Below are 26017 nucleotides of genomic sequence, written 5' to 3'. Positions count from 1 at the left end.
ATTGCCCGGATTTGCTGCAGATTGGCCCCAAATTAGCCACCATCCAGAGGCTGTTTCCCAGCAACCAAAGCGCCGCACATTTTGCCTCTAGATACTATACTAGTGCCATTTCATCCAGTTAATTAGGCTCTTTGTCATTAGCCTTAATCGGCTTGTTAGGGCCCCTGCTGATAATAGCCCCATAGCCAGGAATCCCCAGGTGGAACAAGAATGTCAGCCCACTAACCTCATTCGCCAGCCTGGAGGGCGGCGGAGATCTTACAGAGAGGCAGAGCTTTGAGGAACCGAGCAAGGAGTTCCGGCAGGGACAGGCAACCTTGTAAGTTGCCACACATCAGAGGGACAATGTGGGTCCCCTCGCTGAATCAGGATCTGCCTCAAGTGACTTGTGGAGACACGGAGCATCTATTGAGCACCTATTTATGACCAAACAGTGTTGGTCACAGTGAACTGGCCACCTGTGCCCCAAGGTGAGGAAAGAAGTGGACTTGGAGTGCTGTCGTGGAAGGAAGAACTGGCGGGGACACATGCACAGCAGAAGTTCTCCTGACTAAGGTCAACGTTGGTCACAGCCTAGTGAAGCCATCTGGAGAGAGCGCTCAGGTGTCATTTATCTATACCAGGGACTCAGTCTAAGGCCCAAGGATGGAGCTTTAACTGCAGGGTGGGGGAGGGGAGGGCAGTCCCTGGTCTCTGGAGCCCTGTGTTGTGTGCCGTGCCCTGTTGTGTGCATACAAGTAGGAGTGACACAGACAGGGAAAGGAGCCACCATCCCACTGTTTTTCTGGACAACTGAAGATATGAGACAGAAAACCTCACTACAGGGCAACAACCCAAGGTATGAACGTCTCCAAGAGGTGGGGTTTTTTTTTCTTCAATTCTTCAAATATGGGGACTCCTACCCAGCATACGGACCAGCAAGCTTTGTGGACACATAAAGGAGTGGATGTCTCAAAAGCAGGCAGAGCTGGGAATGTAGCCCTGCGCTTTAGACCAGCACTAATAGGGAGCCCAGTGAGGCGTAGTAGTTAAGTGTGGCCTCCATAGAGATGCTGCTGGCTTGCGAAGGCTGAGTAACCCCGCCAACATCTCCAGGCGGAGTGGCAATAACTCTGAGAAATGTACAATCTAAAGTTGAAAAGAATTGTCGTTGCTCAGCCTGGGGGTGAACATGATGAACATCCCCTGATGCTTCGTCTGAGGAAATATCCAAGGGCCACCCATCCTTGAATTGCAGGGGACAGCACAACGCCCCCCTTCCCTTACGAACTGCTATGACTGAGCTTCCGGCACTGTCTCTCTGACCCTCTTAGCTCTTCACTGTTTTGATGAACACCTGAAAGCAACCGTGACCGTTCTTTAATCACCCAGGTGAAATTGCTGGCTGGTTGTTTTCTGCCTTCTTTCTCTTTGGACCTCTCCAGCAGCGGAGAGGAGCTGGCAACCCTCTTCCCCCAAGGCCCAGAATGTTGGTCATAATCTGAGGAACATTATGGGATGGCTATGAAGGCAAAGATGTTCCCCTACCCACCCACCCTCTGCACACACACACACAGTTGCTGTGGTTTGCAGACAGTGAATTGGGGGGCCCCAGATCTGAAGATACTTTCTCTGCTGAGATTGTTCCTATAAATTAGAAGGTGCTTCTGTGCAGCATTCTCTTTAAAACTGTAAGGATAAAACCTTGGAAAGCAGTGGAAATAAGTGATTCTAAAGTCAGCCAGACTATGGTCTATTCAGAATCTAGAACACTTGGCTGGAAGACACACACACACAATGTGCAAAGGGTGTTTATTTCAGATTGTTTTCATATGCTTGGATAGAAAATGCTATTCAGATTGCCTGTAGTTGTGTCCTGTCAGTTGGCCAGAGTACAGTGGAAAACTTGGACCTGCTCATAGCTAGGAGGAAAGATGCTGTGGGGATCAGGCACAGTGGTGCACACCTATGAACCCAGTACCTTGAAGGCAGAAGCAAGCAGGTATCTGTGAGTAAGAGGCCAGCCAGGGCTACATCAGGAGACATGTTAGAGAAAAAAACAAGCAAAGCCACAGTTTAAGAGCTCTGAGAAGAGAGATAGACTATCAGCAGCCAGCCATGTGCCATCCAGGAATCAGAGAAGTCGAGAATGTGGGAGACAGAAGAGCAGTGTGGCTAGCTATGTACCCACCATAGTGGGTGAACCTGCCCTCAAGTGCCCAGAACTAGGAGGCCTACATTTTCTGTTGGTACAATGAAATGTTCAAGGTTGGGCATTTCATAGAGAAAAATAGATGTATTTTGTCTACAGTTTTAAAAAAAAAAAAAAGTCCATGTCATGTCACATCATGACAGCGTGGCAGGTGGTACCATCTTGGCAGGCTGATTATAACAGGGAAACATCACTTGGTGAAACAGCCAGCCAGAGAGTCACTGGGGAGGGGCTAGGAATGGCTTCCCGCCAGGCCTCACCTCAGAGGACAACTCAATACCGCACACCATGGTCTATGCTGATAACCTGATGCTATAAGTGTACAGTTAAACCGCTCCAAACCGCAGCAAGCCTCCCTCCCACCTCAGAGACTTTGTTTCTTGCTCCAGATAGGGCGGTCCATTTTTGATCCAGTCTCCTCAGCAGTCTACTCTCCTAGTAAGCAAAAACCATGCATCACTTTTGATGATCGAGACAGAAATAGCACAGCAGGACCACCGTGCCCCTGCCCGTCAGGCTGCAGATTTGCTAACTGTTCCCACTCTTCAGCCCGATGTGTTTCCCCTTCCCTGAAGCCTAGAACTAAAGATCGCCATGTCCTCATCTGTAAAGGGGGACAGTAATGACACCAGCCTCAGAGTTGTTGTTAGTAAAGCCTGGTGACTAGTAAGTATAGAATACTCAGCATCTGGGATGTAGCAAATACTTTCAAATGGCAGCTTCTTTAGATGTGGTGTGTGTGTGTGTGTGTGTGTGTGTGTGTGTGTGTTCACGCACTTCATGCACATGCAGAGGTCAGAAAGAACAGGGTATCTTCCTCTGTTCTCCACCTTATTGTTTGGGACAGGGTCTCTCAATAAACCTGAAGCTTGGTTCCTGGCCACGTAGCAGGTGCCACCATCCTCGAGGGCTGATTATAATAGGGAGACATCATGTGGTGTGACCTTTAATACTCCAGTGTAATTTTTTTTTCCTACCTCACAACCTTTCCGGCAGCCCTGGCCCTAACCTGAGTGCAGGGATCCTTCTGTGTCCCACTAAACCCCTCATTTACCATCATGGTTGTAGCTGTCATCTGGAATACCATGGCCTTTGCAATGATGGAGACTGAAGGTTAGCCACACCCTGATAAGTGGTAACTTCGTGAGCGCTTTTCTTCATGGATATAACAATAGGGCAAGAGCTGCGGATGGGCCGCACCAATGAGCCCTCGCGCCCCCATCCCGCCCCCATCAAGCTTCTGTAGGGATTTTTAATCTTCACAAAAGTCTAATGTGGGGACAGTTCTTTTTTTTTTTTTTCTTCATTCTTTTTTTTTATTCGATATAATTTATTTACATTTCAAATGATTTCCCCTTTTCTAGCCCCCCCCCACTCCCCGAAAGTCCCATAAGCCCCCTTCTCTTCCCCTGTCCTCCCTCCCACCCGTGGGGACAGTTCTAATTGCTACCATTCACTGATTGCAAAACTGGCGTCTTGGGTTTAGTGACTTGCCCAGATCCAGAGCAGAGCTGAGATCTGAGCCAGAGTCTGGGCTTCTGGCTACTGCGTTTCAAAGGCTGCTGTTTCGTTTTTCTAAGCAAGGCTTCAGCTGGGCCGGGTCTTCCTGCACACGCCACTGTTCCTGGCTCTAGACTAGCTTTGTATTCAAATGAGGGTTTCCCTTGTTCTTGTTTTGAGACAGGATTTCGGGTTGCACAGGTTAATTTTAAATCCACTGTGTAGCTCAGGCTGGGGTTGAACTCCTGAATCGCCTAACTCTGCCTCCTGAATGTTGAGATACGGGTCTGCAGCCCCTCTGGGCCGCAGTTTTGTTTTGGGGGGTTGGGGAGAGCACTAGAGGGTGAGCTGTCCCTAATGGAAGTTCTGTTTTGTTTCAGGTTCTGACAAGTGGACATCCCTAGAAAGAAAACTGTTTAATAAAGCATTGGCCACTTACAGCAAAGACTTTATTTTTGTACAGAAGATGGTAAGCCTCTCTTCCCACTGCTTGTTTGAAAGGAACTTTGAGATGCTGGACATCATGATAGTGAGATCTTTTTGTTTACTGCTTTTATAACATCCCCACAAAAGGTCTGTCTTCCACCATTGACAAGGTGGAAGGACATTACAAGTGAGGAAGATGGCGGTCACTACAGAGGCGGTGTGGCGTCAGTGTTGGTGACAGTATGGGGCCATTGTTGGTGTGACTGGAGGTGATAAGGGAAAAAAAATACATCAATTGTTTGGACTCAGCTGTATTGAGGTTTCTGTGTGTGCACATGTGTTTCTGTGTGTGTGTGTGTGTGTGTGTGTGTGTGTGTGTGTAAGTCAGGGGATAGCCTTGGATATTGTTCCTCAGATAGAGTCCTCCTATCTCTTCTTAGTGATTTATTTTTATTTTATGTGTATGAGTGTTTGCCTGCATGTATGTGTGTGTGTGCACTACATGTATGTCCTATGTCTGCAGAGTAAGGAAGAAGGTGTCCAGTCTCCTGGAATCAAGTTATGAATGATCATGAGTCACCATGTGGGTGCTGGGCATTGAACCTGGGTCTTCTGCAAGGATAGCCAGTGCTCTTAACCACTGAGCCATCTCTCCAATCCCCACCATCTATCTTTTTGCTTGAGACAGACTCTTGATTGCTTTGGAGTTCACTGAGCAGGCCAGCTGGCTGGCTGGTGGGCCTCAGGGATCCCCCTGTCTCCACCTCCCCAGTGCTCAGCTTACTGGTGTGCTCCACCGCACTTGTCTCCCTTAAGTGGGCTCTTGGGAGCCCTCCTGCTTTCCAGCTGAGCCTCCTCCTCGGTCCCTGGGCTTCTGTTTTAACAGACGTGTGAAATGCACGATTCTTTCAGAACAGCTGGAACTGATGCTGAGTCTAGGCGAGTGATGGAGTTTCTGTCAGCATTTCCTACAACTGCATAGAGGGGAGGGAGGCATGTGGTCTTCCCTTACGTAGTGTGAGGACTTCCAGAGTCAGACCCATTCATCGTGACAGCAATGATAAAAAACAGTACCTGTCAGGCACTGTGGTGCACACCTTTAATCTCAGCACTCTGGAGGCAGAAGTAGGTAGATCTCTGTTGGATCCAAGTCCAGTGTGGTCTACATGGCAAGTTCTGGGCCAGCTTGGGCTGTATAGTGAGAAACTGGCTCAAAAATAACCACCCCTTACTCCCACCAGATAGATAGATAGATAGATAGATAGATAGATAGATAGATAGATAGATGATAGACACACAGGTGATTGATAGATATTATATACATAGATACATAAATTATAGATAGATGGATAGATAGATAGATAGATAGATAGATAGAGATGACAGACACATAAATGATTGATATATATTATATATAGATACATAAATTATAGATAGATAGATAGATAGATAGATAGATAGATAGATAGATAGATAGATAGATCCTTCCAGGATTGGAGTACAGCTCAGTGGCAGAGTCCCTGCCTATCCTGTGTGAGGCCCTAGATTCAAAAGGAAAAACAGAAAGAAGAAAAAGATACTCATAGAGGAAATCAGACATTAATAGATAACACATTTCATAGGCTTTAATTGGCTGAGAGTGGTTTAGAGATAACATTCAAATGTTTCAAAGCATCCCAACAGCTGTGTAAAGAAAGAGCCCACCGTTTTGACTGCTAATGCTCAGGAGGTAGCCACACTGGCTTGGCCTCCCCTGAGGACAAGATGGCTGATGGCACAAACAGAAAGGAGATGTTCTCCTGAGACAGACAGGGAGCCAGAGCCACTGAGGGTCGGTTCACTCTGGGGACAACGCTCTTTGAAGAACTGCTCTGATGACGGGAACATAGCTCTGAGGGAACAACTGCCTGCTGCACAAGTAGCAGGGCTTGAGTTCAGATCCCTCGCACCCTAAAAATCTAGGCGTGGCCACGCATGCGCCTGCACTTTTGAGACAGAAGGATCCATGAAGCCTGTTGACTGCAAAGTTGAGCTCCAGGGCCAAAAGAGACACCATGTCTTAGATAAGGCAGAGAGTAATAGAGCAGCACAACTCCGTCTTTCATATCACACACATATACATACACACACACACACACACACACACACACACTCACACTCACACTCACACCTAATACATCCCAGGGTAGTGCTCATCCTCACAACCTAGTGATCTTTAATGGAGCCCCACTCTACCCCACCCCCATTTTGGCTACCTCTCTCTGTGTAGACCAGGTTAGCCTAGAACGCAGAGATTTACCTGCTTCTACTTCTCCCAAGTACTGGGATCCAAACCCTGCTATCATTCCTGACAAGCCTGACTTATTACAGATTTCACAGCTCCCAAAGCACGAGCCCTCTGGGGACGAGCCACACTAAGACTGTGCCACTCTGTCAACACCTTATTCCTTAAAGCCCCTGCGCTTGGGGTCCGTGGCCAGTTGTGTGTGGCATTTACCAGCCAAAACAGTGTATTAACCAAGGGCACGGGGCAGTATCTCGCATCTCAGGGATGACTCCAGTGTAGTAATCCAAATGGCGGGTGGACGCTGAAGAAGACAACAAACACTTCTGGTGGTACCCTCCTCTTCTCATGGTGTAGGTGGCTGTATCCCTACTGTGTCATCTCCATATCTGGGTGACTGAACTCTCCCTGAGCATAGAGGCCTATGAACTAAGTGAAACAATGCTTCAGTCCAAAATACATGTGCAGATTGGGCTCCCCTCATCCAAAGACCTAAGGTCCAGAATGTTCTGAAGGTTAGAGCAGCTAAGATTTTCAAGTGAGAGACTGCAGCCAGGAAAGGTTGTGCAGTTTCTAATCCAATCCTGACCCTTCTTGTCCCACACATATGCGGTGTTTTAGTTACTGTGTTTATGGGGGAGTTGAGATCAGAAGATAACTTATGAGAGTGTTTCAGGGAACAAGCTCAGACTCTTATACACCTTTACCCACTGAGCCAGCTCAAGTATCCCAGGATGCCCCCCACCCCACTCAGTGTGTAACCAAGGATGATTTCCAGTCCTCCTACAGGCATCACACCCAGACTGAAGCATCTTAAGTAAAAGTTACCTTTGTTTCTTTGGGACATCACAGGGCAGAGCTTGTACCCCGCATTAGGGAAGCTCTTGTACCTATAATGCTTACACCTCTGTCTTATACATCATACATACACACACACACACACCTGTTGCTGAGGTCTTGTTGGGTTGATTTTAAGATAAGGTCTCACATGGCCCAGGCTAGCCTAGAACTGGCTGTTTAGCTGAGTCTGAACTTCACCTTTGACCCCTTGCCCACACTTACCAAGTGCTGGGATCACACCTAGATTATAAGTAGGTTTTGATAGTCAGCAATATAAAGAGCCAAACACCCCGGCACTTTAAATGGAAGAGCCTCTGTTTTGGTCTACAAAACTCCAAGCTGGGTAAAGGTTATCATGTCACAAAACAGTGTTTATGCTGTGCTCGCTGCCTCTTGTGAGGAAAAATATCAGAGAGAAGAACATACCTGATACCTGAGTGAAGAATTTCTGGAATGAGTCTTAAGATAATGGTAATGGATGGGGGGGGGGTGCTGTTAGACAGCTCACTAGGTGCCGCCAAGCCCAACACTCTTGAGTTCAATCCCTAAGACCCACTTGGTGAAAGATTCCAAAGTCTGCCTGCCATCGGGTGCTGGAGCTAATCATGGCTGCCCTTTCTTGGCAGGTGAAGTCCAAGACAGTGGCTCAGTGCGTGGAGTACTACTACACGTGGAAGAAGATAATGCGGCTAGGGCGGAAACACCGGACACGCCTGGCAGAAATCATTGATGACTGCATGGTGAGAGTGTTACTCAGTCGCTCCTCTGTCCCCTCTGACCCCTCTGACCCCTCTGCCCCCTCTGCCCTGCCCGCACTCTACTCCAGGGCTAGTAAGTGGCTAGTGTGTTTTGGTTTTACCAGGTAGCAGCTAGGAAAGGTGACAGAGTTTCCTGCGCACTGTGAAACTTAGGACTTGATTTCCTCCTGTAGGCAGAGGAAGGCATTCCCAGGTTCGGACTGTAGCCCTTCCTTTAGTAAAAGATGTAATGGCTTTGCGTTTGTAGGCAGGCAGGAGGCGGAGGGAACCTAGTGTGCTCTGTCCCACAGTTGTCTTGGTTGACTCAGGAATGTGTTCTCACAGCTCTACTGTCTATCATGGCCTGAGAACATAATGTGCGGGGGTCTCTGTGACCACCATGGCCAGCACAATAAAGTCCACAGGAGCTGAGAAGGGAGCATGGTTCTACTCAGTAGATAATGACGGTTTAAATTTTAGGACTCTGGTCTAAGTAGTTTTTTTAGGATATTTAAGCACAGCACAGTTTGGTGAACATTTTCCTGGTGATAATTAACACAGTCCCATGAGCACAATAAGGCTGAAGACATGACTGCATAGAAAGTTTTGTAAAGTACATGTGACATCTTCCATAAAGTGGGTTCTGTAGATCGGCAAGCTCATGATGAGGACGGGGTGGGCGGGAGGTCTGGTGTGGTCTTTGTCACACAGATAGCACAGAGGTCACCAGACTAATAACCACAGCTGCTCCCAGCCTCTGTGGTAGATAGGAGGTTATAGATCCATTCCTCCGTAAGGGCAACCCTCTGTGTTTACCATAGTACTATCTGGGAGCACGAGGACCTCCAGGCCTCCCACAATAACCTATGTCAGAAAGATGGAGGAGGTCTGGGACTGTGTGGCATTCCCTCTAAAGAGTGACCAAGACGCACTTTGACCTGTAGGGAGTATTACCAAAAAGACTTATCGTTGAGGAGCTACTATAGGGGTGTGGATGATTCCAGTCCTTAAATTCCAGTCACCAGCCACTCCTGGCATTGATGCTTATTTTCAGACAATCCAGAGTCATCCTCATATTCTAGACCCAAGACCTGATGACTCTCTGGCCATTGCAGCTCAGAAGCTGGTGATGAGGAAGGTCAAAAGGTCTAGGTCATTTTTGGTTGCATGATTCATGGCTAGCCTGGGCTACATGAAAACTTAAACTAAATAAATAAAAATAAAATTTAATAGTAAAGGCCTGGGGCTACAGAAATGGCTCAGTATTTAGAGTGGATCCTGCTTTTCCAGAAAACCTTAGTTTAATTTCCAGCATCCAAATAGCAGCTCCCGCCCCAGAGAATCAGTGTCCCTCCTACATTCCTACCACACCTGCTTTCTCAATGTGAACAAATTGTCAGCCAGGCAATGGTGGCACACACTTTTAATCCCAGCACTGGGTAGTTTGAGGCCAGCCTGGTCTATAGAGCAAGTTCCAGTTCAGGCAGGGCTACAGAGAAACCCTGTCTCAAAAAAATACCTAAATGAATAAATTAAATAAGTAAATATGTAAGTCTTTAAAAACTGAAAATATAAAATGTGAAAGGAAGAGAGAACAAAGGAGAGAACAATCTGGACTACTGTGGTTCTGTCAGCTGCACACACCATGCACATCAGTATGTGAGCTGAGAGACTGACTGGTTAGTGGCTAAGAGCACTGTCTGCTCTTGCAGAGGATCTGGTTTGGTTCCCACAACCCTGTGGTGGCTCACAGCTGTCCATAAATCCAGTCCTGACTGATCCAGCGCCCTCTTCTGGCCGCCTCAAGCATCAGGCAAATTCTATGGTGCACATGCATAATTTTTTAGCAGTTTTTTTTGGGGGTGGGGGAGGTTGGAGGATGCATCTATTGGGGATAAGGAAACGCACCCATGCAGCAGACACACAGAGAAAGATCCCTTGCAAGGCAGAGGAGGAACTAGGGAAATCAAAAATAAAAAGTTCCCTAATTTTCTTTTCTTAATGTTTAAACAGCAGTGTAAGTGGATGTCAGCAGTCAAGATGCTAAATGGTGCCTGTCTTCTCTGAGCTCACCACTCACAGAATATATTCTAATTTGGATGTATGTGGAATTCCACATACAATGGAAACTTGACTGTGAATTCCAAGAGTATTTGAAAACAATATGAATGAGAACCAGAAGGTCCTAGAGCCAAAGTATACCCAGCCTCAAGTGCTGCGGGCCAGGCAGGAGGCTTGCCCGGGTCAGGGAGCCAGGCTGTCCGCATGAATAGACTAGATGGAAAGGGAGCAATCCCAGGAAATGCTGTCCTGAGGCTTGGGACCTCAGTCCCTGCTCAGCCGTAAAGTGGGACAGATGGCGTCAGTGATTGGGAAAGACCCTTTTGTTTCTGGAATGTTCTGGACCATGTCAGTGCCATGTTTCAGGGAAAAAAAACAAACACAAGATCTCAGGGACTAGGGAAGTGGCTCAGTGGTCAGAGTGCTTGCTCTGAGAGCAGGGGGCCAGGGTTTGGATGCCCAGAATCTGTGTATATATCATGTGAACATAGCTGTATAGCCATAATTTTAGTGTTTAGAAGGCTCAGAGATAGAGGATCCTGGAGCAGGCTGACTAGCCAAACTAGTCGTGTCTGAGCTCTGGGATCAATTGAGAGACCCTGAATGCGATGGAGAGCGCTAGAGGGAGACTGCACACGGCAACCTCAGGCCTCCACACACATGCACACATGCACATCAGGGAAAGTCGATGATACGGTCTACTAAAAGAGCAGTTTCTCAGGTTCTGGTGTAACAAGGGCCCAGGGACAGTGCCCCAGGGAATGGGAATACGTAAATGAAATATTTGTCGGTTGAACGAACATTTTCCTGAGACAGGGATCTCTGGTTCACAGTAGCATCCCTGTGTGAATGCCCGAGGGAGATGGATGGGGCACAGAGGTGCTGTGCAGAGGAATGTCGCTAGGGAGGCTTTGCCATGCAAAGTAGGAATGCCATCTTGGCCAGTGTACGTCAATAGAGGAAAGGCCGGGCCAGGGTGCTGGCTGAGAGGAGGAAGAAAAGCGGAGAAGGTGCCGCACCTACCGACTTCCTCTGGGGCTCTAAGTCCAGTCAAGAGTCCAAACACCGACTGACTGCCAAGTAGAATGGAAACCCAGGACAGGGAACAGTGCAGAAGGCCCAACCGTAGCTCATGGTCCTCACCCTCAGCCTTGGGATAGATGAGGGGCCAGCAAGAGGGCTCAGCAGGTAAAGGCGCTTGCTGCCAAACCTGGTGATGTGAGTTCAGTCACTGGGGCCACAAGATGGAAGGAGAAAACCCACTCCTAAAAGTTGTCCTCTGACCTCAACATGTGGTATGTGGGAGGATACACACACACACACACACACACACACACATATAAATGTAATAAAAAAAATTAAAGGCATTTTTCCCAGAGGGGAAAAAATAACAATAAAAAACCCAAAGAGGCTCCCTGAGGGCCAGCTGAAGGCCTCGGTCCTACAGATGGTCGGGGGTGGGTGTGGCATGCTCACATGCTCAGCAGGATAGTGTGAGGTCCAGCCTGAGCCACCACTGACCCTCTCCCACTGGATCCAGTGCTAACTGGTGAGCCTTGGCTGCCCAGGGATCCCCGGAGAACTGCCTGTCACCACCTCTGTGACTCTGGGATGTGGCCTTCACAGGCACATGTCACCATGCCAAACTCTTTTAGTGGTTTCTGGAACTTGAACTCAGATCCTCATTTTGCAAAGCAAGCACTTTACCAATGGGACCAACACCCCAGCCCCTCAGTTCAATTTCTTGGTCAGCTATGTGAGCATAGGAAAATGACCTAGTCGGCTGACTTTATAATGTCTTTAAAAAAGAAATCTGTAGAGTTCTGGGAGAATTACAAATCCTAGGGGGAGGGGAGGTACCCAACAAATACCACACATTTATAATACCTTTCATCGTTGCTATCAACTCAACCCTGACACTCGTGTGTATATCTTTGGCATATTTGGGTTGGATGTCAGTAGTCCAATTTCCCTGTTTATTGCAGTGTGAGTATAAAAGACTGTCCTCTACAAGGAGCTTGTGGACAATTTAGCTTTGGGCATGGTGTTAAATTTCGTTCCTTGGTCTGGAGAGAAGGATCAGTGGTTGAGAGCAATTGCTGCTCTTCCAGAGGAGTTGGGTTTTATTCCCAGCAATCACAAAGGGCTGCTCACGATTGCCTGTAATCCCAGCTATGGGGGATCTAACACCCTCTTCTGGCTTCTGCAGAAAGGGCATGGAGGTAGCACACACACACACACACACACACACACACACACACAATTATGTCTATATATATATAATTGTATCTACATATAATTGAGTGTGTGTGCACACGTGCACATGTACACACGTGTGTGTGTGTGTGTGTGTGTGTATCTCTTCCTCCCTGCCCTGTGTTTGCCCAGGTCCCATCTGAAGTTGTTCTAAATGTTTCCATCTGCAGCACATCATAAAATGGCCAACATGTAGCTGCAGAGTGCTGCATGTTGGGGTTTGATCCCCCGATCTTTGCATCTCTGAGTTACTTCACCTTGATGATAAATACGTTAGGAACTTATACAGATTGCCAATTGAAATAAAAACCCATCTGAAGTCCTGAGATGTGGGTAGCTGCTATGCAGTAGAATTCAATCTGTAATTTTGTGGCTACAAATATGAAATATGTCTTCACAGTTCTTAAGCCAATGGAGATGGCATTGTGGGAAAATTGCAATTATAGTAAGTACCGTGGAACAAGTGCTATTGTTATAAAGCTTTATTGTGTAGCATGTCTTATAAATGCCAAAGTGGAGACCATGTCTGCTTAATAGTTGAGACTTCAGAGTAACAGTTCTTGTAAAGATGGCATCCACTGTTTCACCTGAGACCCTGGATTTGAAGGGGGATGGGTAACAGGAAGAAGGCCATCTATATAACACCAACCTGTATATTCCTTACTATCAAGGGGCCTTTTTTCTAGAAACTACTCCACAAAAGGTGTTGGGCCTGTGCAGTTCGCACTAACTGTGTAATCATTACTAATTGATCTTAATTAACTGGCGGGAAACTGGCCATTTCTTAGCTTGCTAACGCCACCTCTTGACTCTGCGTCTACATGGGCATGATACCTGTGTGTTACATCACATTACCTGTGAACAGCACTGAAGAGGGGAGAGTGGTAACTGCCTTGTGTTGGCGGGTCTTGTCTCTGTAATTCCCCACTGGAGAGTGGCCACTAGTGTGGTATTGTATGGTTGTAATGCTGGCTCTCAGGAGGTGGAGACACAGAATTGCTAGAAGTTACAATCCAGCTTGGAATACATAGTGAGTTTTAGGCCAGTCTGGACTGCAGTGTGTAACTTTGTCCTGAGGGATGGGGGCAGGAGAGTCTGCAGACATGGCTTCGTAGTTAAGAGCACTTGTCGCTCTTGCAGAGGAACCTGGATTTGATTCCCAGCACCTACACTGGCTTGCTCACAACAGCCTGTAGCTCCCAACTCCAGGGGATCTGATGCCTCTGGTTTCTGAGGCACTTGTTTGCCTGTACCCATATACAAAGACATCCACATAATCTAAAAGTGAAAATAAAAAAGCCAGGAGTAGGGTTGGAGAGATGGCTTTTCCAGTGGTCCTGAGTTCAATTCCCAGCAACCACATGGTGGCTCACAACCATCTGTAATGGGATCTGATGCCCTCTTCTGAAGACAGCTACAGTGTACTCATATACATAAAATAAATGAATAATTTTTAAAAAGGAAAATCAAAAAGCCAGGTGTGGTATCTCATATCTTTAATTCCACTACTTGAGAGGGAGAGGCAGGTGGATCTCTGAGATTTCAAGGCCAGCCTGGTCTACAGATAATTCTAGGCTAGCCTGGGTTTTGTAGTGATGAGTCTTTGTCTTAAAAAGTAAAAATAAAATACCACTGGAGAGAGGAAACCTCAATCTGTGGATTCAGGGTATCACTATTGTCAGAAATCTTTATTCTTCAGAAATTCCTACTTCTAAGAATCAAAATCTCACCTGGAGCTGCACAGCCCTGGGGACAAGCAAACTGGAGCTTGCCTGCTATATATAAGCAGAGGCAACTGGCCTGTCAGGGAGAGACAGCTGGACATATTTATGTTTCCAGTCATTTGTAAATGGGATGACTGTTAGAGGGTGTTCAGTGGCCTATGTATGCACGCCTTTTGTGAATGGTTAAAAAAAAAATCTAGCTAAAATGAAAGTCCTGTGTCAGAGGATTCCTGATTCCTGGTCCTCGACCACTTCTGGGCGTGCAGGAACAGCCACCCTAGCTCTACCCTGGAAACACAGAGCAGAGTCAAGTAGTTGCCTGAGCAGGAAAGAGAGGAGAGTTTCTTAAACTCCCATGTCTACTGATGCGTGTCTATTACCCACTTAAGCTGTGACAAAGGGCTGGAGAGATGACTCAGCTGTTAAGAGCATCTGCTGCTCTTCCAGAGGTCCTGAGTTCAATTCCCAGCAACCACATGGTGGCTCACATCCATCTGATGCCTTTTTCTAATATGCATGAAGACAGGGTACTTAGATACAATAGATAGATGGATTGATGGATAGATGGAAGGAAGGAAGGAAGGAAGATAGATAGATAGATAGATAGATAGATAGATAGATAGATAGATCTTTAAAAAGAGAAGTAAGGCAGGAGGATTGTGGGCTACATTGAGAGATCTTGTCTGGGAAACAGAAAGAGATAGCAGGAAAGCAAGCTAGGTGTGGTGAGGCTATGCTTCTAAGTCCAGCACTGGAGAGATGAGAGCGCGGGCTCAGGAGTCAAGGGCAGCTTTGGCTACAAAGCAAGCTCAAAGCCAGGCTGAGCTACATGGAACAAAAAAAGATGGAGAGACGGCCCCCCAATTAAGAGCACTTAGGGTTCTTGCTGGAGACCCAAGTTGGATACCCAGTACCCAGATTAAGCAGCTCATAACTATGCGGAGCTCCAGCTCCGGGGAATCCGACACCCTCTGCCCTCCTTGGCCACGGGCTTCCACATGGTGCACATAAACATACAAATAAAAACAAATAATTTAATCTTTATTTTAGAGTCAAATCAATCCCTGAATTCTTTCCTAGCCTACCCACACCACTCTGCTCAATAACTTGCTATCTGAAGTCTTACCTTGTGCGCAGGAGTATTTTGCCTGCATGTATGTATGTGCAGCGTATCCCTGCCTCGTGCCTATAGAGTTCAGGTCGCTTGGGATGGAGGGGTTATGGCCACTATGTGGGTGCTGAGAAGCCACCCTGGGAGCTCCGCCAGAACAGCAAACACTCTTGACTGTGGAGCCATCTCTCTAGACTCCACCCCACCTGAAGATGTTTTTAAAGATTTATTATTTTGTATATATGTGCTGTGGGTCTGAATATGTATTGTATATGTGTAGCACAGTCATGAAGGTTCCTGTAGAGGCCGCAAGACATCATCATATACTCTCAAACTAGACTGAGATTGGTTGAGAGCTGTCTAATAAGGGTGCTGAGAACTGAGCCCTGGTCATCTGAAGAATAGTAGTCACTCTTAGCTGCTGAGCCATCTCTCTAGCCTGTGTGTGTGTGTGTGTGTGTGTGTGTACCCAAGGAAACCAGAAGAGGGCATCAGATCCCCTGGGGCTGGAGTCAGTGGTGATGGTGACCTCCTAGACATGGGTGCTGGGAATGTAATTTAGGTCCTCTGACAGAGCAACCGGAGTTCTTAGTGGATGGGCCATCACTCCAGTCCCTCTACCTTATTTCTTGAAGCAGGGTCTCTTCAGTGAGACTGGAGCTTAACTTCTAGACTAGGCTGGTTGGCCCACAACCTATAGGGACCTCATTGTTCCAACAGTGCCCTGGAGGCACCCCTTACACAGCTGGCTTTTATCTGGGGTCAAGGAATGGGACTTCAGGTCCTGATGCTTGTGAAACAAGCGCTTTGCCCACTGTTGTTCTCCCCTCCCCCACCCCTACCTTCCCACCCCCTACCCCCTATCCCCCCCAACCCTCCCACTCCCCCACCCCCAGGCAGAACTCTCCACACCTTTCCCCTCTGCCTTAGCAAGTTTCTCTATGAGGGATCATGGGGGCACCCAAGTGCAATAGGAAGATTTCTTGACCTCGAGATCCAAAGTGTCCAGAAACCTGCCTCCACAGACTCTGTCACTCTCCGTAGGAAGAATAACCAGGCCCCAGTGTCCCATGGCTTGTGATTTCTGTCCACCATGAAGTTGCCTTTTGGGGATATTACCCTCTCGCTTTTATTAACAACAGACCAGCGAAGAGGAAGAGGAGGCTGAGGAGGAAGAAGAGGACCCAGAAGAAGATAGGAAATCCATAAAAGAAGAGGAGAGTGAAGTGTCCAAGTCGCCAGAGCCACCGCCCGCCCCTGCCCTGCCTCCCACTGAGGGGCCCCCCATGCAGGCTGTGGGCCAGCAACCGTCAGGCAACTTCATCTGTGAAATGCCCAACTGCGGGGCTGTAAGTATCTGTGCTGTCCCCGCTCTGGCAGACGTGAGGGTCGTGCCGCTGTGCCTAGTTCTGAGAGCAGTGGACATCTGGCAGACGCCTGACGCCTGCCACGTAGCTACCACGTTCTTACTCGCTTGGCCAAGGGAGAGTGACGACTGTATGTTCTCCGCCAAGCATAATGCTTCATGCTGGGGAAATTAGGAGGGGCCCTGAAGCCAAGTGTGGGGGCAGGCTTGTCATTGCCAGCACTCTGAGGCCAGCCTGAGGTATATACTGAGACTCCGCCTCCAGGCCAAAAAAGAAAAACTGCCTTCAGCAAGTGAAGTGATTGACAGCTCTGCATGAGCGCAGGCCTCCAGAAGGCCCACATTATCTACTGTACTGTCTCCTGGTACTCTGCAGGTCCTCGACTGTGTGTCACCAAAGGCCACATTATACCCTGGCAACACACATTTAAATTCACTAGAAGATTCCACCAGGGTTTCCCCTCCATAACACAGTGACATGCCTGAACCACCTCTGGTTTTATCTCTCTGGATAGTTTAGCTTTTTATATTCAATAAAGTGTCACTACTTCTAATTCAAAGGTCACATTAGTGACATCTGAGCAAGTTGTTTCCAAGCAACTAAAGTTTGGCTTTACAGTCTGGGGAGACAAAACTTCACTAAGCAACTTACTGATGTGACCAGGATGGGGAGAGTCTGGGGTCCCCTCCACTTCCTCCTGAGCACAGACGAGCCTGACGGAACGTGGGCCAGTGTCCTCTAAGGTTCCACATCCTAGACGCTGTATAGCATGGCGTCTGTGTGTCCTGTCCGTCCCCAGTAGTCTGCATGGCTGAGATTTTCCCAAATTGGGTTTCCTAAAGCCTGACACTGGCGTAGACTTGTTCCGGGGGTGTCAGCCCCTTCTCAGGAGGCCCCCCCGTCCTCTGCTCACCTTCGCTTGTCTGACACAGGCATATTGATGTTGTCACTGAGTCTGCCATTTAAAGACAGATGTTAAAGTGTTTATCTCCTGGACTGGGCAGGTGGCACACACCTTTAGTCCCAGCCCTCTGGAGGCGAACACAGGCTTCTCTAGTTCAAGACCAGCCAGGACTACACAGTGGGACCTTGTCTCAAATGAAATAAAGAAGTAAAATGTTTTATAAAATGTTTTGAGAAAAATGAAAAGGTTTTTAAAAAAATAACAGAAGTGAGCTGTTTGGTGGTAGCACATGTCTTTAATCCCAGCACTTGGGAGGCAGAGGCAAGTTTAAGCTTGAGGCCAGCCTGGTCTACAGAGTGGATTCCAGGACAACCAGGGCTACACAGAGAACCCCTGCCTCAAAAACAAGCAAACAGAAAATAGGAGTGTATACATGCCCCGTTCCCATGCCTTGTGGGAGCGTGAGAAGTGGTCAGCAGGCTGGGTTTCTGGCGCCTGACCTCTGCGCCTGACCTCTGCGCCTGACCTCTGCGCCTGACCTCTGCGCCTGACCTCTGCGCCCTGGCACTGCTATTTTGCTTAAGTGGCTTCCTGCAAACTAAGATGTAACTTTAAATGACAATGTTTCTTGGTGAATTTGTTCAGAAACTGGGCGCTTTTTCAATTCATTCTTTAGGGTACAATCAATGTTTGGTTTTTAATTTGGGGGTTTGGGGTTCGTTTTTGGTTTGGCTTGTTTTTGGCAGAGGGTGGGGTCATCTTTTACTTTACCCAATCAGACATGCTCAGCAAGATACATTCTTAATGACTTTTTTAAAAATCTCATTTTAAAAAAAAATGTGATTGATGGTTTATCCCATGCCTAGCAATGAAGACTGGGTTCAGTAAATCAGAAATAAATTCTTTGGAATATAATAAAGAGGACTTTGAGGTGAACAGAGAGAGGAAAACCACTGGGATGGAATAAAGGCTGTTGGTTTAGAGGTCTGTGGGCCGTAGCCCAGTACTCCAGCAGCCCTGGACAGAGCTTAATTTGGTACTGAAAGCACATTTTTGCCAGGACTGGGAAGGTGGGGCCAGCGTCTGGTGGGTAGAGACCACAGCAGCCTCTAATCACCTTCTGTGCACAGGACAGTCACTACCTGTGCAGTCCTGTGTATCCACAGTGCTGAAGCCAAGAAGCCCGGCTCCCTGGCAATATCTGAAAAACTAGCCAGGCGTGGAGGCAGACATCTGTCCTCCCAGCACCTGGGGGAGGGAGGCAGGAGGCTAAGGATTCAGCTACACAGTGTGGTGAAGGCCAGCCTCACTGCAGATAGACTCTGACTCAGTGAAGTCATCGCTCTGCGTACTCCCAGCCAGGCATAGTGATACAGACATAATTCTAGCACTCGGGAGACAGGCGGGAGGATTGCCTCATATTTAAAACCATGAGGCCTTTTTGGCTTCTTCAGTACACTTGGATTGGGATTGCAGGTGGAGCTCAGAGCAAGAACATTCACCTAGCAAGTGTGAGGCCCAGGTCATCCCCAGCATTACAGAAAGCAACAAGATTTAAAACAATGAGCTATTGAGGGGCCCTCTAACTCCTCTCATTTTGCATATGGGGGAGGGAATAAGTATTTGAGAATCTAGTGGTTTAATGGCCTCTGATATTTGCAACAGAGTTTCAAGTTAGATCTGGATGCTAAGTCTCCTGGCCTTGAGACAAGAGCTTTGTCCTTGGTACTGAGCCACGTGGGCTTGTGCTCTGGTTAGACCAGGGAAGGAAGTTTGATCCCCAGAGTTTGTGGTTGGGGTATTTAAGCTTTGCTTTCTGTGGCACACACCCAGTGCTTGCTTGTGTGATCCCTGTGCTGTTTCTTGTATCCCATGTTTTGCCACCAAGTAACTAACAACCCTAATTTCCTTTTCAGGACTGTAGATGTCATGTCGCTCCCTTTCTTCCTCAGGTGTTCAGCTCCCGACAGGCACTGAACGGTCACGCCCGCATCCATGGTGGCACCAACCAGGTGGCTAAGACCCGAGGTGCTGTCCCCTCTGGGAAGCAGAAGCCAGGTGGTACCCAGAGCGGGTACTGCTCAGTGAAGAGCTCACCGTCTCACAGTACCACCAGTGGAGAGACAGACCCCACCACCATCTTCCCCTGCAAGGAGTGTGGCAAGTAGGTACACTTGTACTGGGATCAAACCAAGGTCAAAATGAATGATGGTTCTGTGGGGCTGTTTCTCAGCTGACTCTCAGGAACCCCTTAATACCACCCAGGGGTCTGCAGATAGATCTTCTCACTCCCTAAATTCATGCCTCTGCCCACAGCAGACATCACTAATCAATTACCATATTCTCTAACATCACAGCAGCTCTAAGCTGCTCTGTTTTGGTTAGCTACCTTACAAAGAGCCTAACTAGTGGTAAAAATGCATGGCTCCTTCCAAGCTTCCTTCTCAGTGAGTCTGCCTAACCCCAAGGCTACAGCATTGTCACATCCTGATAACTGGGAGGGCCTTGTTGAGTTTCTTTGATAGTCTCTAATATCTCAAGCATATAAGGAAAGGTAACTGGAGTGACACCTACCAGGTGGCTCTCTTAGTTCCGTAAGTGAGGCCAATGGGGACTTCTGTTTCCACGTCCTCACAGAATATGACAGGTGGGCTGGGAAAATGTGTAAAAGTAACTTATATTTGCCTGATATAATTGTCTCCAAGGCTTACTGCCTCAGTCTGCTAACCCAGGACTGGTCCTAGAAGCTTCTAGCCTGGACATTCTATCTATGCCTAGAATGTTTTCAGCCTCTGAGACTTAACTACTGAATAAGCTCACCCTTTTCTTGTTCTTTCAAACTCTATAGATGGTTAGTCAACTCAGCTGTTCTGGCTCAAACCCTTCTCCAAGCTGACTGATCCATCCTGACTTGTCTCTTGGCCTCTGACCGTTTGCTTTGCTTGGCCTCAAACTAATTCTGGCAATACATTCTAATCCGGTGTCTCATTCGTGGCTTGTTCTGTCTTCACCTGTGTCTATTTGTTCTCTCTCTGCAACCTCTATCCATAACTGTCTGGTAAAACTGCCCCTTCCTTCTCTCTCTGCATCCCTCCCTGAAGTAACTTCCCTTTCCCCTCTCTCCTCGTGAGAGTTGGAGATAGCCTATTCTATCAAAATTTTCTCTGATTTATCACTTTGTCTGCCACTCAATTAGATATCAACTTCAAACATCAATGCTTTCTTTTATCGACAAACTTTAACGTCATTGTTTGGGATAAAAAGTGTGTGCTAAGGGTGTGTCTGTAGTTCACCCAGAGGGATGTGCTAAGGCCTGAGCCACACCACAACTAGAAACAGATTTTTTTTCAGTAAATAACAATCTCAGGGTTCACAGTATGATCAAATATCCTGCAACAGAAATATGTAACTGTTCTTGGCTACTTTGTGGGTTCTTCTTTTCCTACCCTTTATCCCCCCTTCATCTTCTATCACTAGATAGAGAAGAGAAAGAGAAAGATTCCTGAATTGAATTTCTTTTTATTTCTTCTTTGAACATAACTACTAACATAGCACAGCCAACCCTCCCAAGTGACCAACCCACCCCACCTCTTGGACCCCTAGCATTCATCTACCCTCTGAAAATTTCAGAAACAATGTCAAAAACAATCTGCAGATGGCAAAACCACACCTCTGCTATAGCATGAGACAAATCACAGTAAGCAGCTGCAGATAGTCCAAAGCAGCCCCACAGCCCCACACCTGGGATTAAAACGAAAACATATTCTTATTATAGTTTTATGTTTTTTTTAAAAGAAAATCCAGAATTCTCACTAGAGATGGCTTAGCAGCTGGGAATGTCGGTCTCTCTTCCAGAGGACCCGGGTTTCCTTCTAGCACCCAAATGGTGACAACCATCAGTAACTCCAATGTTACCCTCTGATAGCCTCTTCTAGCATCCACAGATGCTGCACAGAATTACATAGTCATGCACCTATTCATATAAAAAATAACAACCAAGTAAAAAGAACAATTGTGATATTAGATAATAATAATGATAATACTGTATCAGGAGACTCCGTAGCATTCTGCGGTGAGTAGGTCCTCCCTGCTTTCGCCCAAGACTGTTAGACGTTGTTTTAGACTCTTGATGACGCACTGTTTAGAGCAGCCCAGTGAGGGGATGATGAAACGCCCAGCAGACAGAGTACTTGCTGCCACTCGCCGACAAGTCCAGATCCCACGTGGTAGCAGGAGGTAGCTGACTTCAGAAAGTTGTATCCCGACCTCCACGTGTGCAGACCTCATGCCGTGGGAGCGTGTACCCCCATGAAAGGCCTTCTCAGGCAAAAACTCCACAGGCTGAGGATCCCTAGTCTTAAAATCCAAAATTTGCTGAGCAGGCACTTGACACTGCAGATGAAAAGCTCTACACTGTGAAACTTAGTTTCATTCAAAATATGACTTAAAGCCACACAGGGGCTGATGGGAAAGGATCACAAGTTCGAAGACAGCCTGGGCTACCTTGCAAGAGCCTGTCTCAGATGATGGATGGATGGGTGGATGGGTGGATGGATGGATGGATGGATGGGTGGATGGGTGGATGGATGGATGGATGGATGGATGGATGGATGGGTGGATGGATGGGTGGGTGGATGGATGGGTGGGTGGGTGGATGGATGGATGGATGGATGGGTGGATGGATGGGTGGATGGACGGATGGATGGATGGATGGGTGGATGGATGGGTGGATGGGTTGATGGATGAATGGGTGGATGGATGGATAGATGGGTGGATGGATGGGTGGATGGATAGATGAGTGGATGGATGGATAGATGGGTTGGTGGGTGGATGGATAGATGAGTGGATGGATAGATGGATGAGTGGATGGATGGATAGATGGGTGGATGGATGGATGGGTGGATGGATGGATGGACAGATGTAAATGAATTATTTATTCTAGCTTGTCCCTATGAAAGACACAAGAACCTGGTATTTTATTTACAATCTGTAAGCCTAGACTAGGCAGGTTCTATGCATTCTCACCTATATCCCAGCCATATGCCCCTTGTTCCTCACTGTTTGAGTTTCCCAGGCTGCTCCTGCTTCCTCGGCCTGTTCTCAGGATGCACTTCTGGCCAGGTGCTCATGAGCCATCGGGTTTCCTGGCAACCACCTTCTCTCTCTGTCCTCTCTTTCCTTCTCTGTCCACCTCACGGTCCCTACTTGCAACCCGTAGCCTGGTAACTGACTACCTCTGTTCTATACCGCCTACCAGTAATTGTCGTCAGCCACTTTTATTTAAGCAGTCAGAGAGCATTAGCAAGCAAAGTTTACACAACATGATAATGTGCTCTCTGGACTGCGACCAGATCTTGGGGGCCAGTATTTAACATTAAATACCAGACCAACCCCCAACAGACAGATAGATGGATGAATGGAATGGAAGCAGGGGGACCCAGAGGTCCTCCATGGGCTATATGGAGTTGAGAGCTAACCTGAGCTACAAGAGAGCCTGTCTTTAAAAAAACAAAACAAAAAAAGTATAAAAGTATGTTGTGTGCTAAAAGTAGGTGTAAATCAGTGAAAGTAACCGTGCTTAGGCTTGGGTCCCGTCTGCAGGAAATCTCACTCTGTGCAGATGTAGAGCATCTGATCGGTGTGGGCAAGAGAGCGCTTGCCTGGTGTTTCCAGCTGTGCTTCAAAAGCACAAGTGAGGGGGGGGGGTTGTTTTGTTTTTTGGGGTTTTGTTTTTTGTTTTTTGTTTTGTTTGTTTGTTTTTGGTCTTTATGTTACTTGAGATCATTTCTTTCTTTTTGGCTTTATTTGTTATTAGTGTGCATGTGTGTCCACGCACATGCCAGGACACATGTGGGGGGCCAGGAGACGGCTCTGTAGAGTCAGTTCTCTCCCTCCATCTTTATGTGGGTCCTGTGGGGTTGGGGAAAGAACTGAAAGCGGTCAGACTTTCTCTGCAGATCCTTTTCCCAGCCAAGCCTCTCTCCTGCCCCTCCATAGATCATTGCCTAGCAAAGTCCAAGTAAGACTTTAGGAAAACTAGAAATGTTTCCTGAGGTTTTCCAGGTAGGAACAACAATTGAACAAGTTCACAGATGGCCTCTTTCAGATGCTCAAATCCTGTTCATTTTCTTTTTTTTTTCTTAAGATTTATTTTTATTCATTATATCTAATGAATAGTCTAAGTACATTGTAGCTGTCTTCAGACACACCAGAAGAGGGCATCAGATCTCATTATGGATGGTTATGAACCACCATGTGGATGCTGGGATTTGAACTCAGGACCTTCAGAAGAGCAGTCAGTGTTCTTAGCCACTGAGCCAGCTCTCCAGGGCCCCCCCCCCACCCTGTTCATTTTCTACATGTCCAGATAGAAGCCCTCAAGCTGTAGAACTCAGGCTGGGTGGGTGGGTTGTCTGGTTGGTTGGTTAGTTTGGGAGAGTGACTAAATTGTATTTATGCTTTTCTTTCTCCATAAACACAGACACATCTGGGCTGACTTTCTTGAAAACAGCGTATATGATAACAGTGTAGCAAGTACAGGCCCTGCTCCTTGTCTTACCACCTCACTCTCCCATCACATCCCAAAAGCAGTAGGAAAAAAATCAACAGACACAGCTGTGTGCCAGTGTCTGGAATAATAAACACAAAAATGAAAAAAAAAACCAATAGAATGATAAACAGGCCGGACCCTTGAACTAGAGACTCTGGCCTCCTTTCTCCCAGGGCTGCAGGTACTGCTGACATTTTGGATCACATGATTTCTTGCCTGGGGGTGGGAGAGAGGACTGGCCTTGAAAATAAGACATTTAACAGACCAGATACCTCCTGGCTTGGTTACAACAAATATGTCTCCGGACATTGCTGGATACTTTCTGAGAGGGCACAGCCTCTCCTAGCTAAGACCCGCTTTCATTCTAAAGAAACAGTATGAAATGATAATTATGGTGGTCAAGGGGGGTGTCTGCAGCAAAAAAGAAATGGTATAAGGAGAAAAGGGGTCACCATGTGTGTGCAGGAAGAACCTTCCAGCCCTTTGACAGGAAGAAGGTTTGAAGCCAGGGACAGAGGTGGGCTGTTTTATGGTGAGGCTGCCATCAGCAGAGTTTGGGATTTTCCAGTCCAGAGGGTGTGGTTAAGGGTGGGAATGCAAGGAGGCCAAAGGAGAGGCACTAGCACCTGCTAGACAAGTTGACAGACTAGAAACCCTTTGCCATCTCCATTAGCACAGAGAGGAGACAGGACACACCATCTGAGTTTTCCTGTCCCCATTCCTCTTCCTCATAATGCTGGAAGAGGTGACTGGTCACAGCAGGAAGAAGCTACCACAAACTGGACCTCTATGCCCGAGTCCCCGAAGTCCCTGCAGGAAACTGCGGGGGAAACGGGTATCTATATCTCTAGGAGCTGAGGTTGGCCCGTAGGTTTCACAGGCTGCTCTCTCCCTCCTCTGCAGGGTCTTCTTTAAGATCAAAAGCCGGAATGCGCACATGAAAACCCACCGGCAGCAAGAGGAACAGCAGAGGCAGAAGGCTCAGAAGGCAGCTTTCGCAGCAGAAATGGCAGCCACCATCGAGAGGACTACGGGGCCGGCGGGGCCTGAGCTGCTGCCCCTGGACCACCTGAGTCTGATGAAGCCGGTCAAGGACGTGGACATCCTGGACGATGACGTGGTCCAGCAGTTAGGCGTCATGGCCGAGGCCGAGGTGGTAGGCTCGGATCTTCTCTTGGATGACCAAGATTCGGTTTTGCTTCAGGGTGATACTGAACTCTAAACTCCCATTCACCACCTAGAGACACAGAAGCCACGGCCTCCACCTCCGTCGTCTGCAGAACCTGGGCCTCCTGCTCCCTTGGAAACCCTTTTAAACTACCTGTTTAAAAGGCGGTTCTTTTCTTCAGGTTAAGGGAGGGGAAAATCCAGTTCTTTCTCTTTTACCTTCTTTTACATTGTTTTTGTTGGGGGTTGGGGGGAATAAAATATTGGCACAACTGTCTTTAAGAGGTGTCTCATCTGGGCTGTGTTCTCGTGAGGCCGTTTCTCTAGGGAACGGCCTCACTTTCGTGTGGCTTTGCTTTCAGATGTCAGCCACCCTGGTTGCCTTTTATCTCCATACTTTCTGTGTGTGTGTGTGTGTGTGTGTGTGTGTGTGTGTGTGTGTGTGTAGTTAGCAGGTTATCCCATTCATTCTGGGACTTTAGGCCATGTTTTCCCATGAAGAATTATTTTATTCTGTTCTGACCTACCAGAAAGAGTTCTCTCTCTCAAATCAGAAGAATTAACATCTCTCTCTCTCTCTCTCTCTCTCTCTCTCTCTCTCTCTCTCTCTCTCTCTCTCTCTCTCGTTTTCAACATGGTCCTTGGCCAGTGGAGTTCTGAACTTATTTTGCACCACTTGAACATACTGTGAAACCTCTTTCACTCTGACTCGCTCTACCATGTGTGCTGTACTGAGCTTTGCCTAGATGTTAGCTACAGAGAGATAGGGTTTTTCTAACACATAGAGATGGAAACTGCTTTGGAAGCCAAGACAAATGCGTCCAGATTCAAAGTTCGCTACAATGCTCGCATTCAAACAATGAATGTATTCATTCCAAGTCACTTACCAAAGCGATTCC

The 26017-nt window shown here is 47.4% G+C and overlaps 1 protein-coding gene across 18 annotated transcripts in view; it reads left to right on the top strand.

The window, feature by feature from the left end:
- Trerf1 (transcriptional regulating factor 1) overlaps positions 1 to 25718 on the top strand; it is a 223217-nt gene extending 197499 nt beyond the window's left edge. For 13 of the 18 annotated variants that reach the window (XM_052192243.1, XM_052192242.1, XM_052192247.1 and 10 more), the window contains 5 exons: positions 4072 to 4160; positions 7868 to 7981; positions 16273 to 16479; positions 19318 to 19565; positions 24855 to 25718. In XM_052192243.1, the coding sequence (XP_052048203.1) occupies positions 4072 to 4160; positions 7868 to 7981; positions 16273 to 16479; positions 19318 to 19565; positions 24855 to 25173 (977 nt within the window). In that variant the 3' untranslated portion in view covers positions 25174 to 25718. The remainder of the gene's footprint in view (positions 1 to 4071; positions 4161 to 7867; positions 7982 to 16272; positions 16480 to 19317; positions 19566 to 24854) is intronic. The other 5 variants (XM_052192259.1, XM_052192255.1, XM_052192250.1 and 2 more) reach the window with 1 other exon arrangement.
- Positions 25719 to 26017: the final 299 nt, after the last annotated feature.

The sequence above is a fragment of the Apodemus sylvaticus genome, chromosome 9 (genome assembly GCF_947179515.1).
Source record: "Apodemus sylvaticus chromosome 9, mApoSyl1.1, whole genome shotgun sequence".
In the NCBI taxonomy this organism is placed as follows: domain Eukaryota; kingdom Metazoa; phylum Chordata; class Mammalia; order Rodentia; family Muridae; genus Apodemus; species Apodemus sylvaticus.
This window is presented reverse-complemented; position numbering and strand designations above follow the sequence as displayed.